Source organism: Choloepus didactylus, chromosome 15, assembly GCF_015220235.1.
Source record: "Choloepus didactylus isolate mChoDid1 chromosome 15, mChoDid1.pri, whole genome shotgun sequence".
In the NCBI taxonomy this organism is placed as follows: domain Eukaryota; kingdom Metazoa; phylum Chordata; class Mammalia; order Pilosa; family Megalonychidae; genus Choloepus; species Choloepus didactylus.
This window is the reverse complement of record NC_051321.1, coordinates 26682712-26697426: the sequence shown is the minus strand read 5'-3', so window position 1 is coordinate 26697426 and position 14715 is coordinate 26682712. Positions and strand designations below refer to the sequence as shown.

The 14715-nt window shown below is 38.1% G+C and overlaps 1 protein-coding gene across 3 annotated transcripts in view; it reads right to left on the bottom strand.

Annotated features, from left to right (window-relative positions):
- The window catches only part of SORCS1 (sortilin related VPS10 domain containing receptor 1), a 549535-nt gene that overhangs the window by 56985 nt on the left and 477835 nt on the right, over positions 1 to 14715 (bottom strand). For all 3 annotated transcript variants that reach the window (XM_037804645.1, XM_037804643.1, XM_037804644.1), the window contains exon 18: positions 11602 to 11773. In XM_037804645.1, coding sequence (XP_037660573.1) covers positions 11602 to 11773 — 172 coding nt within the window. The remainder of the gene's footprint in view (positions 1 to 11601; positions 11774 to 14715) is intronic.

The window sequence follows — 14715 nt, the reverse complement described above, 5'->3', positions numbered from 1 at the left end:
AGTAGAAATAAGTTCATAAGGAGAAGAGCTGCCCACCCTGAGCTCATTCATTAAGACTGAACCCTGACAGGGGACTTCTTACATAAAGTCAGAGGGCAAGTAAAATTGTTCTACAACATCCTCTGGTGGTCTAAGGGAGAAGAGGGAGAGCTTTTCTTGAATGTTCCCTGTGCCAGCAATAATTACCACTCCTCATATATTATCTCATTTACTTTCGAGCTCTAAAAGGCTCAGACATGTTAAAAGATTTTCTAGAGTCACAAGACTAACTTGAACTGAGATTTTCCTAACTCCAGATCCAGCATTTCTACAACTAGTTCAAACTATCCTATTGTGCTCATTCCCAGGTGGGTGCCGAAGAGTGGCTTCAATCATTTGTGAAGCCAGAGAGTTTTTGTAAGTTTCCAAAACTAAAACCTTTTAAAAGAATATGAAGATGGATCTGGTTCCTCAGAAAACAGTGATATAAGATGATCCCAGTGTCATATGCCAGGCTTTATAAAACACCATGGAAGTAGCAACACGTGATTGAGATCCCCTGTGGTATGAGTGAGTGATCGACAAAGCGTTAAGATAATTAATCACGATACAAGGTGCTGTAACTTTGCTGGACATTCCCAGGACCTATTTTATGATGGTATGCTAGCATATGGCAACAACATTCCATTATAAAAGGTAAGTGCACATGCCCTATCTTCTGTTCCCAAACTAGCTCTTGGTCCTCTCTGATATCCCTTCCAAGAAGTGCTAACACTGCTGGGAGAGTGTATGACCTGGATGTTTGGTTGCATCATGTTCTATGGGCTTCTCTTCAGTTTTAAAACTGAGCTCCAGACAACAGTCTCAAGAGGTCTAGATATATACATAATTGCAGAATACAGAGTCAGCTTTTCCTGTTGCCTATTCAGAGAGAAGCACAGGTATATCTCCAAACGTGCAGAGCCCCTGAGCTTCTCTGCAAGTAAAAGCAACAATGAACATGAACGTTCTGACTGGGAGGGTGAACATTCACCACAGCAAGGAGAATGGAGCATGGAGGACAAAGAGTTTGTTCAGAGAACTCAAGTCTGACAAGGCCCGTGATGTTGAGGGGGATAGGGAGTAGCTATGGACTCACCAAATCATTTGACAGCTACTTGACATTTCACCTTCTCTCCAATGAAATGCAGACGGCTGGTTCTTTCAGGCCCTGCTTTGAGGACTCTGATCTTTAGTACGTGCCTAACTTAATATCCAAATACTTCTGGCCAACGATTCCCAATTAGAACATCAAAAAATGGTTTAATCCTCCCTTTGCCAATGGGCACCATGTGTTTGACTGAATAGCAAAATCCCAAAATTCCTTTCTACATCTTCTGTACTTGGTGGAATGAACAGAATACCATAAGGCAGGAAGGACATTTGGTTTAGGTGGATGGCTAATTATAAGTTGGAGCCTCTTTACTCCATCTAGATATTGTGGTTCAGAGAGGCTCAGAACCTCGAACCACTATGCCCTGGAAACACTGTTTTGGGTAATAAAGGACACTGCTGTTTTGCTCCCATTGCATGGTGGCTTTAGAAATCACTTCTGCAGGCTTTGGTAGGAGAAATTGGGGACTGCCAAATGACACAAATCTTATAAATGTCTTTGAATGACTTTTTTTTATTACTCTAATTGTAAAACATTCAGCTGTGTAATAAGAACAAAATTAAATTTTTTTAAGAGTAGAAAGAACATTCCTTTAGAAATAAACCCATGTAAGCAGTTTTTCCTTATATGAAAATATGTAATAAAATAGGTTAATTTTATTAGAAGAAAGAAGAAAAAAAAGAGATAAGGTATGATACACTCATTGAAAAATTAGAAAATGCATAAAATGATGAAAAAGGAAAATTAAAATAACCATAATCAGACTACACTGTTATTGGAATGGTGATAACATTTTATTTGGTGAAAATGCACATGGATGGACACACACACATAACAAATGAATCACTATATTGCTTTAACATTATGTTGTCAATAGTTTTTAAATACCTTTCAAAATGTCCATGCCTAGCATCGCTTGGTGGACTTCATCAAGTTATAAAATCCCTTCTATGAAATGCATATGTGATTTATGGATATATGATTTCTTGCCCGAGATGTCACTTCACCCCTTTCCAAATAATTAGGTTGTTGTGAAAGCTAAGTTTACAAAGATCTACAGAGAGGCTATATGTGGAAGAGGTTCCTTACAAAATCCAGCTGGTTACCTGGGAGTTAGCAGACCCCGTTACAGGCCCTTTGAAAAACATTTTTTTTTCAATTGGATCTCAATTTTAATTTACCTATCAGTTAGAAATGAGTAGACCAGAAGATCCTAATGGTCACTTCCAGTTCAGATAATCAGTGCTTTTTAAATTCTACTATTCCTGTTTTTGTTTTGATGGAGCATTCACACATATTCCCACAACCCTTCAGGCTGCCGAAATAATCTCAGGTCTCAGGTGAAGATGAAGCACTCATTCAGGTGCTGCCGGCCCTTGGTGGACACTTTCCATTGCACGGTAAAGGCAGATTAGCCTGAGGTGGTAAGGCAGACTCGTGGAATCATGAATGGTAAAGTGGAAAGTCAGCAGCCCAAGGAAGTTACACATTCCATAAAGACTTGTGTGGCGTGGTGCAGCCCTGATTCCGCTGTCAGGGCCACTGATACGGATGGAGTTAGGTTTCAGAGTTGCAGGGCCTAAATCAGCAAGCCTAGGAGACTGAAATCCAAACCTAAGGCATCCCATGACTCCAGCCTCTGGAATGTTCACTGAACCCAAACTCTCAGTAATGAGCTAGGTTTCCTCCTTGCATATCAGGACAGACTGAACTTCTTAGCAAATGTCTTGTCTCTGTGATGCTGATCAGCAGCAGTACTCCAAATACATGTGGAACATTATTGAGGAGACAAAGAAGTAGAGCCTTAGAAAGAGATGCTACCCAATCCAACCTGAAGTTTAGACACTAGGCCTCTGGCTAAAGACAACCTATATTGGCTGCCTCATTTCCTCCTTCTTTTGTAACACCAAGCAACCAGGGAGAAGAAATGAAGTGGCTCAATTACCTTGCTAGAGTCAAAGAGAATAAAACCAAATGGAGTAAGGAATAATACATGAGAAAGCCTCTTAAATCTCCATGGCTCATTGAAACCAGCTCTGGCTCCTTTGTGTGAAAAGAGAAAGCAGCTGAGGCCTCAGCATCAGCTCCCATCGGCTAAGAACTGATACCTGCCTCGACTTAATACTGCCTGCTATATCTTCGTCTCACCTCTAAGAGGTCCAAACAGGCTATTCTCCAGATGAAAAGTAGGTCAAATTCTTTCATGAATTTAGACAAATGAGTATTACACAGAAAATTTTACAAGAGTCAACCTCTCTCCCATCTAAGGGCTGGCAGCATCCTGCAATATTTATGATGTGCTATTACATTGTGCTTACTTTTATGTTGCCATTAGTATTTCAATGTATGTGATATTACGGATCATTGAAATCTATCTAATAAGGAAAGAGTCCTGATGTTTTGGAGTTAAATCTTTCAGAAGAAGTTATAATCATGAATTTTCCTTATTAAGTTCCAGTCTTTATACGTAAATTGAAGTATTAAAACAATGAGATACAGATCAAAGTTTTAATTTTAGTCCCTTGGTTCAGATTTAATTTAAAAGTCTTGAATTATGCAGTGAATTGCATCTCTTTATTCTTACAGCTGTTTAAAACAGATTTAATTATTTTCCATAACATGCAGACACTACTACTGCCGAGCAGTACTCTCAAACGAATGTCTTCCAAATCAGTTTTGTTGAGTTCTTAAAAGACTGATTAGGCCCTTCTCCATCCATCCTGTGCCTTTAGGTCCTTGTATTGGATTTCTCTGAGAAGGTGAGTGACTGTGCTGAAAGTCTATAGGCTTATTAGGTGCTCATTAGTGGGAGAGAAGAAATTCATCTTGAACTAGTCCCCAGACAGAGATCTCACGTCTCATTGGATGCTTGAGTCTCAGTGCAATATTCTTCAATTGACTTTCTAAAATGCAGGTGCAGTTGGAAAATATACTGCTTCTTAGACACAACTTCATGGTTGGTCCACTGGAGCAAATGTTCTTTAAGTTAACAGTGATGCATACATGCATGATGTGTGCATGTGTGTTTTCTTGGATTTGCCACAATGAGTCTGGAAGCAGCACTGGTCCCCTTGCCTTATGGCTTCTGATGAAGGTTCTTTCATTAGTGTGCACTTGAACAGAGCCCTGAAAGCTTCAGGGATGGGATAACTGACCATGCAATTTTTCATTAATTTCAACTGTTATGTGGTTCTCTTAGTAACAAATCAGATGGACCAAGTTTTGGAGGAGTAGTATTATAGACTCATTTCTGTCACCTAGATTTCGAGAGTGGCCTTACATGTTATTTGTAGGACGAGATTTCATTACTTGCAGGTGTCAAATCTGCAAAATCCTGGCTCAGATACATACTATTGTGCATGGAGTTAAGCCACATCAGTGTACCTAGCCTTTGATTATCTTCAGTGAATAAGAAGTTCTCTTCTTTGTTCTAGTTTTAGCAATGTTTTCATTGATATTCTTATGTTAGAAACAGGACATGCACTAGTACAGAATAAAAGAAGGGATTTAGATTTCAGATGAAGACTTTAACGTGTGTTAGATGTTACGCAACTTTTAAGAGTATTTTCCTTTCAAGTTTGGGCTTTATCTTTAGACTCCCTGGGGGACAACTATACAAACTATGCACATTTATTGAATTCCTATTATAAGTCAGGCACCGTGAGCAGAGATGCTAGAGTTGCAACCAGAAACAGCATGATTTGAAACTTATTGATATTCATAGCTTATGGGGGGGGTGCTAAAAATAGATTATGATATAATGTTGTAAATTATGTTTTTCCTATTTTGTTTTGAATGAAAAGAAAGCATTTGCCACTTTCTACTTCCTGTGGTCAGATTCTCATTTAAAATTTGATATGGCAGGGGTCTTAGTTAATCCAAAACATACATTCAGACAAACAGAATTATATCTATACCTGAATGAAAAGTACCTGATAGAAAATAGGCACTTAGTGACATATTTATTGCAGACAAACAAGCAAACCTATGTCTAAGTGCTTGTTGAGGCAGGTGACTCCTTGGGTCTCTAAGCCTCTAGTTGATATGATGGGAGACTGAGCCTACATGAAGGGGTTTTCTATCTAAGTACCCGGGAACAAAGGAAGATGGGTTGCATCAGACCCCAGGCCAACCTAGCGTCACAGACTGAAGACTAAAGGAGGAAGGTGATGCCTGAGTAAACCAGGCGACCAAAAGACACAAGATTTGGTGCCTAAATGACAGAATATGAGAGCAGGTTGGGGAGAAGAGTCGTCTTCCCACTTCTGCATTAATCACACTGTGGGTTCAGATCAGGAGGTAGGAGAGACCTCTGACACCTGGAGAATTTGCAGCATTGGGGGCATCAGAAGATTGGCACTGATATCCCTATTGTTATGAGGAAATGGCACCAGGATGGGGGTAGGAGTCAAACACCATTTTCAAAGTGCATTTAGGAACATCAAATTCAAATAAGAAGTGGACTCAAGAGATTTTGAGAAAGGTTGGAGCCCCCATGGTATTGCCAGTGGCAGCATATATGTCAGGTTTTTTATTTGTTTGCTTTTGTTTGGGATTTACTGAACTGTTATAATTTTTTTAAATTAATAGAGCCTAATTCATACCCAAACCTCTGGATAAATTTGGTTTACATGGATTCTTAACTCTTTGAGAGTTGTATTCCTGTTCTGTGTTTCCCAATATTCTTTAAAGTGGACAAAACAGTGCCAGAGACATAGTAGGTATTCAATAAAAGGTGTAATGTTGCAAGTTGGGGGAAAATCCAAGAGACAATTTGGCATCTGTTTTTGCTGAAATGATTTTCAATTAACAATTCCAAGCCAATGGATATTCTCAGAAATTCCAGGAGGAAAATCTTGGTTGATTTACTGACTGCTGTCTAAGAAGATCCTGATAAGCAGAATACAGAGGCAAGCACAGGCCAGATCGGCTTGATCTCTTCCTTGATCTCTGTCACTACCTGGCCCCCAGCCAAGGACTATTAGGGAACCTTAGGAACTACATGAGTTTCTTCCCATAAAAAAGGGTTCTTTCCACCATAGAGAAGCAATAGAAAGGCAGGATACTGCAGAGCCTGGCTCTACTACTTAGTAACTCTGTGGTCTCAGCCAAGTTACTTTGCCTTTCTGTGCATCAGTTGTGCTTTCTATAAAATGAGAGTGATTATAACACATAAAAGGGATGCTGTGAGCTTGAAATGAGTAACCCATGTTATCTCAGACTGGGATATACTTAGTGCTCGATAAATGTTGGGTATCTGAACTGTCGTTGTCATGTCAAATTCAATGCTTACCATCTTCTTGAACACACTCTGCTTTCTCTATTCTGCACTGCTCATCTCATGCATAGTTCATGCATATGGATTTAATCCAAAGATTAGCTGCAAACCTGAGGTCGTTTCTGCAAGGGAGACTCTGTGAATCATCAGCACAGAATCCACAGTCAAATGTGAGGTCCTCAAGGCCTCCTGATGTCAGAAGGGTCTCTGCTTGGTGCTCTGCACTAGGAGATAAGGGCATCAAGAGGCTGGTCTGACATGCAAAGACAGCAGATTTCATCCCTGCTGTTATAGCTTTGCCCACTCAAGTGGAACAAACTGACTTGTTATTTTTTTTTCCTTCTTGCTCCCAGAAGGGATGAATTCACATATCCTAGAACCAGATTCTCTAATCTGTTCCCACATCACTCATCCCAGTTTGAGATGCCTGATCGTCTTGGTTACTAGAAAGCCATGCTGAACAAAATGAGAGCCTGGCCTCTGTCCCTGGAGTGTGTTTTCCATCATGTGTGCCAAGGTCAGAGGTGTCCAGGAAGTGACTTCATGTTTCAGACCTCAATATCTTATGTTCTTAAAGGAACAACAATTTGAATTTTGAAGCCTGTCCCTGCATAAACATCCCCTGCTTAAATATGATGTTGTTGTTCTGGGAATCATAATCAGATTCCTTATGTTTCTGGAAAAGACATATTCAAAAAGTAGATAAACAAGGAACAGAAGACTTGCCAGAGAACCACATCATTCCCTAGGAGTCCTCTGTGATGCTTATGTTCATGTGTCAACTTGGCCAGGTGATGGTGACCAGCTGTCTGGTCAAGCAAGCACTGACCTGTTACCGCAAGGACATTTTATGGCTTCTGGTTTATTAAATCATCAGTCAATTGCATCGGTGGCTGATTACATCTATGATCAACTAAAGGAGTGTCTTCCACAATGAGAGAATCCAATCAGCTGGGTTTAATCCAATCAGTTGAAGACTTTTAAGGGAGAAGAGAGAACTTTCACTTCTTCTTTAGCCAACTAGCCTCTCCTGGTGAATTCATCACAGTTGACCTTTCTCAGAGTTGCCAGCCTGCAGCCTGCCCTACAGAATTTGGACTCGTGCATTGCCACAGCTGCATGAGACACTTTTATAAAATCTCATATTTATAGGTATCTCCTGTTGGTCCTGTTTCCCTAGAGAACCCTGACTAATATATCCCCAAAAGATTTTCTTTCTTTTTCCTATTTTGTAAAGAGCTACATATAAAGTACTGTATTTTATTTGTTATAAAAATGATTTTTAAGTAAACTTTTTGTTAACATATAGCATATGTAGAGAAAAAATATGCAAATCATGAAATACACAGCTTGATTAATGTTTGCAAAATGAACACATCCAGATCAAGAATTAAAAAATGCTAGCACCCCAGAATCCTCCATTATTCTCTCCCTGTTACTACCCCACCAAATGTAATAATTATTCTCCCTTCTATCATCATGAATTAGTTTTGCCTATTTTTGCAGTTTAATTAAATGAAATTATAAAGTTTGCATTTTGTTAAGTCTGACTTCTTTAGCTCAGTTTTGGGTGTGGGATTCATCCAGGTTTTTGTGTATAGTCATAGTTTGCTCTTTTTCATGCTGTATGATATTCCATTTCATGAATATACTGTAATTTGTTTAGGTGGAACACAGATCTAAGTAAGAAAGCTAAAATAAAACATATAAGATGATACTTCTTAAATAGGACACATAAAACACTAATTATGTATTTCATGTAATAACATAATATTTTGGTTTATACATCCCATTTCAGGATTTGTTTTCTATTTATCTCATCTGTATTATATTCTTTTTTCTTCCTTTCCTTGCCTTATTTTGGATTAACCAGATATTTTAAAAAATTATTCCAATTCTCCCATCAATAATCTGATAGTTAAGCATTCTCTTACTGTTTTTTGTTTCTCTAGATGTTTAAGCACATATTCTAGACATGTTAATGTCTTATATAAATTAGTATTTTTATCTCTTCACAGATATTTCAAGGACATTAGAGCACTTTAACTCCACTTGATTCTCTCCTACATACTGTGCTATTATTGTCATGTATATGAATTCTACATATTTTAAATCTGAGAGCTGATTATTATTTTTCTGTACAGTTAGTAACAATTTCAATTTACCTGTGTACATATCCTCTCTCCTGCTCTTCATTCTTTCATTATTTTTGATCTTCTGTCTGAGCTCATTTTTTTTTTTCTGTATGGGGAATAACCTTAAGTAGTTCACTTTATAGAAATCTGCTTATATGATTCTTATCTGATTTTGTTTGTCTGAAAAATTTCCTTATTTTAACTTCACAATTTTTCTCCCAGCACTTCAAAAATGTCATTCCATTTTATTTTCTCTAGGTTTCAGCAATTCAAATATGATGTTACCTAAGTGTGTATTTTTTCTTTGTATTTATCCTGCTTAGAGTTTGCCGATTCTCCTAAAATTGTATGTTGCTATCTTTCATCAGTGTTGGAAAATTCTCAGCCATTAGCTTTATGAATAGGTTACTGGATCCTTACCTCTTTCCTCCCCTTTGGGGACTACAATTAAATCTGTGTTAGTGCTTTTTGCCCTTTCCCAATTGTCTCTTATTAGACTTTTCTCTATTTTCTATTTGTTTTTCACGCTCCATATGGTATTTTCCTACCCTCTTCTCTTCATTTCTTCATCCGAGTTCAATCTCCTGTGTACTCATGAAATTCTTAGTTTCAGTTATTCTGTTTTCATTTCTAGATCTTCCATCTGATAATTCTTTTTCTAGAATTGAATTTTTAATCTTGTCTCATATCAATGAATATATAAATCAATGGCTATTTTAAAGGCCAATTTTGATAATGTCTACATCTCAAACAACTGTGGTCTTCTTCTATTTCTTTTTTCCTTTTGATCATCTTTCTTGATAGACCTGGGATTTTTTTTTATTAAATGCCCAGCATTTTACATGAATTAAAAAATAGGTAGAGTCTCTGGTTTATACTATTTTATTACAAAAAGGCTTTATTTAAGCTCCAAGTGGGCATTTAGGGTAGGAGAAAATCACCTTAATCCACTCAAAAACTGAACTAATTTAAGGTTGGATTTTGGTTTTAAAGCGCTTGGTCTAATTCTGATTAATCATTACTCTTAAGGGACACCTTTCCAGGAGTCAGCAAGAACTGAGATTTGGATTGTTTACCAAGCCCTTCCCCTCCCCCGCTGACCTGGATTCACCCTGAATTCAAATTTTTCTCTAACCGAAAATGTAAATTTCTAAAAATTTTGCTTAACTTTTCGTCCTCTCTGCGACTACTTTCTATTTCACTTGTTACCACTTAGGAATTGGCAAAAACCTCAAGGAGATAAAAGGCACAGAATGTTGTGCTACTTTTCTCTCTGAGATTGGACCTCATGTATCCCAGCGGCCTTGGTAGCACTGAAGTCCAATTCTTATCTTCCCAGGCTTGAGCATCTACCAGCAATTGTTTAGCCAACACTTTCTGCTTGGGAATCTGAACGTCTTATACAGTGTGACATACTAACTGGTAAAGTTTGGGAGGGGAACTATAGCATAAAATGTTAGACTCACACCAATAAACTTCCCAGCTCTCAAGAAAGGAATTTTGGCCTCTAAGATCCTGCTGGTTGTTTTCCACACTCTTCACATTCTCTCTCTCATTCTCACCCTTGCTCTAAATATATATACATATATATATTCTTGGACTGCTGCAAGCTACTCTATCATAAATCCTCATTTATGTGAAATGTGAGCTTTCTAAGTGGACTAAATTTTCCTATATCTTTCTAGTTCCAACTGAAGAAGTTTGTTAATATTAATATTTAGGAGATTTGGTATGGTTGAAAGACACTCTCTAGGGAGGTAATAGAAAGGAGTATTATGTTAAGCAGTGGTTCTCCAAACGTGATCCTCAGAGCAGAAGCATCAGAATTACCAAAGCCAGAATTTCAAACTCATGATTTCAGTTATTTTTCCTGCAGGAATGAAAATACTAATGATTTTGATCAAACCAAACAAAGCAATCCTAACTGCTTCATCTTTTCCGCATTGATTCATACTCCAAAGCCTCTCAGACCTCTATCCTCCTTGGCCTTGTTTTGCTTTTTGTTTTGTTTTGTTCATTTCATTTTATTTTTCTTGAAGCACAATGAATATCCTGTGAACTTATATAAACACAAATTCATGGGTCTCATCTCAATCTACTGAGTCAGAATCTTTGGGGATCAAGCTCAGGAGAGCATGCTTTAATATGCTCTCCAGGTGATTCTTATGCATGTTAAGGACTGAGCACCACAGGGCTATTTAAAGAGGAAGCTGGAAATCAGTGTTGTTTATCTTGATCCTGGTGTCTTCATTAACTTTTTAAATGCTTTTGTATTCTCAGGACTTAGCACAGTGCCAGCCATCTTTAGGGACTCAAATAATGTGGCTGCAGGTTGGAATGCCTGGCTTAGCAACTAGACACATTTAATAAAAGTGCTTATTCTTTATGGGCTATCATCCTCATAAGATGACAAAAATGCCTGTATACATTCTAAAATACACAGAATAAATTTCATCCTACCTACCACATAAATAGTCAGAAATTTTAGACAATCATCATTTGAAAAATAATAATTTATGCTCATAACGACATCCCTGAGGTGCTACAAAAATGAGAAGCTCTCAATTGCCAAAAAATTATACTGAATTATGTTCAGATTGGCCTTAGAGCTTTATATAGACCAGCACATCACTTTTTAAGAAAGAAAAGCCAAGACTTCAGGCTCACAGAGAAAGAAAGCATTAGAATCTTTCAGGTTGGTTGTGTATCCGTGTGTGTTAAATTCTTCCAGGACTACGATTAGCGTAGTCTGAGAAAACATTTTGCTAACAGTGCTGCTAAGTCAAGGTCGAATTCAAACAGAGCACTCAAGAGGTGAGAGACTAAATAGGAGAGAAGAACAACTTGTAGTTGTTCTTTCAGTGTAAAGAAAATAATTGAAGAAAAGTGCCAGAGAAGGTGAAATGATAACAAAGCAGATGGAACAAAGAATAGAATAAAATAAAAAAATTTAATACGGGTCTAAAATTGAGAAAGTTAAAAGAGATACATAAACAAAACCACGACTTCTTAGGAAAACTCAGCGACCGCAGAAGGTAGAGGGGACACAGTCCTACCTCTTCCAGTTGTACCATGAGCGTGACATTGTGCCCTTGTTCCGCTGTTAGCTTTCCGTCAGCAGTGACGATCCGTAGCCCCCGCGGAGCCTTCCCTGGACACTTTTGTGGTTTGGCAGTGTACTGTTCTCTCACTCCATCAGTGCAGTTATTGGAAACAACCTTCCGATACCTAAATGGAAAAAAGCTCAAGTCACAACCAACTCATTGTAATTCAGATCACTCCTAAGTTTTTAAGCTGGGCCTACCACCTAGCCTTGAGGGCCATCAAAAACCACTTTTCATGTTGCCGTGAGGATTAGAGCCAATTCACATGAAGCACCCAATGGAGAGAGTATCACAGTAACAAAATTTATCTATCATTAGCATTTTAATTTGTTTCCTTTAATCGTTCAAACAATCAATGAATCATTTCTTCATTTCAGAGCTGTGGGAAGTGTACGGTAGTAGAAGATATGGTCTCTACCCTCAATGAGGTTATAACCTAGCTGAAGACACATACTTGGATAATCTAGGAGAGAATTCAAAGGCTACGCAATTAAGGGATAGAATGACTAATACACATGGCAAGGGCACTTGAAGTTCAGAGAAAGGGGGGATCATTATGGTTGATTTGATGCAACATTAAATCCATAGAGGAAGTTGGAGTTATGGTATAGTGCAAAAAGAGTTGGCTGACTCTGATAGTTTCTACCCAGTGTTTCCTGAAGGATTCTACCACCTAACTTATTTGAACTTCGCATAAAGGAGCCTTCAGTCTTTGCAGATTGAGAAAATCCTTCCTACTCTTTTGATGATTTTTTCTTGTTTAAATTGATGGGAAAAAAACAGACTATCCTACAAATTAATCCTACACAATTTATCAGATTTATAGTAAATTTCAGAATCTGTGGTTATAGGGTAACTTAAGATTTTTGAGGTTCAGTGGTACCTATTCATCATCTTTTTGTGTGGGGTCCATGGTAATTACGTTCTTTATTCATATACTTGATTTACTAAGTCCACTTGCCTAGAGTTAGTGGTAGAGCTCAAATTGGAAGCAAAGCCCAAGGTCTCACCACACGCTATTCTAGAACAGGGGTTGACAAACTTTTATCTGCAAACTGTCAGACGGTAAATATTTTACTCTTTGTGGGCCTTACGGTCTCTGTTACAACTACTCAATTCTGAAGTTGTAGCATGAAAGCGGCTATAGACAATATGTAAATTAATGGATGTAGCTGTTTTCCAATAACTATTTACAAAAACTGGTGGTGGGCCAGATATGGCTTGCAGACTATAGTTTCCCAACCCCTTCAAGTCTAGCTAAGCTCTTCCCTCTGTTCCTTATCTTAGCATTGACTACCTGAAAGCATGGATGAGAGGGTCAAATAAGACACTGTCTGGAAAAGTGCTTGGAATACTATTGATCTCTCCAACGTCAGTTATTCGTAAGTAACAACTTCCTACTTAGTTCTCTCCTCTTTCAATCAATTCATAGAAATGCCAGATCAATATTCCTAAAATTCCAATCTAACATCCCAAATCATCCATCTCCTAGCTGCATGACTTTATGCAAATTACTTTGAGAAGTTTTCTCATCTAAAAATAGGGATAATAATAGTACTCCTCTCCCCTCTTAAGATGGGCAGGTTGTTAAGAATTAAATGGATTAATGTATACAGAGTACTCAAAACCACCCTGGCATTTAACAAGTACTCATGAAGTGTTAGCAACTATTTTTATCTAATGATTATTATTATTATTGCTGTTATTATTATTATCTCCCCTGCTACAAGCTTCATGGTTTCCAAATATACTTAAGCTGCAAATCCTGTAATCTTGAATATGAAGCCCTCCACAACCCAACTTCATTCTACTTTTCTTGACTTTCCCCAACAAGTTCATTCTGATTTAGTGAAACCTCTTTTCAATCCTCGTTGAAAATACTTCTTTCCCTTTGCTCTTTCTGCTTCTGTCCTCCTGCCTGCCCCACCCCCCATGCCCCAACAGCTGTCAAAAATTTACCCACTGTTTGCAGCTCATCTCCTGTTTCCTCAAAGTTAATTTCCCTAACAATAACAGTAAAATAGTAAGAAGTTTATATTTAGAGAGTGATTACCATGTTCAAGTCATTGTGCTAAGTTCTTTACACAAATTATCTCATTTATTTTAAAAATATCCCTAATCAGGTAGATATTATTATTCCCAATATAAAGATGAAGAAATTAAGATTCTTAGAAGTAAACTAGTTTCCTTAAGATCACACAGCCAAGACCCTACAAAACATTATTTATTTCTTTCTAAAACACATCTTCTCTTAACTACTGCACTGTACTGTCTCTTTATATGGAGTAAGCTCATCCCTCCTTTAAACTCTTAAAGGAGTCTTCACAATTTATTTGATAGGAATCCTCCATGTCTTGTATTGTTTTATTTTTGTGTATGCCTGTACGGACTTAAAGCTCCTTGAGGGCCTCTTTGTGCCCCAAATACACAAAACATATAATCAGAAGGAACCTACAAGTATGGCTGTACCAGTTGCAAACGCTGAAACGTGCACAGCAATTGGTTATTGCCAATGCTCAGAGCCCACAAAGCCCCTCTCCCACCAAAGCAACTGTGCTGATCCTATCCTGGGAGCCCCTAGTCCTCTTCACAATCCAGCAACTAAAAGGTTAACACTTGGCACAGCAAAGGGGCCTCCAAGACCCAGCTTCAGTACTAAAGACTGCTTTCCATTCTGATTGACCATTGTCAAGTCTCAGGATTTTGAATATCACTCTAGTTGACATTTAAAAAAAAAAAAAAACAACTACAGTAGGTCCTTTGGGTGTATGTTGGTTAAAAAAGAAAATAAGAGAGGAAAAAATGAAGCCAAGTAAGAGAATGCAGAAAGAAACTGACCAGCAATGCCAAACATAGTCATTGTGGCATCCCAGTGAGTTTGTGTGTCAGAACCTCGCTCTGTGTTTCAGAGGCTATACAAACTGAAGCCAGTTAGGATTTTTAATCACTTAGCATCCAAGCACACCTGTGACTTTGTCTTGGCGAGCAACTAGAGAGGCCTGGTCTCAACCATCACCACTGGTACCATCAGCTAGACAATACTCCTTTTGTTTGTCTGTTTCAACC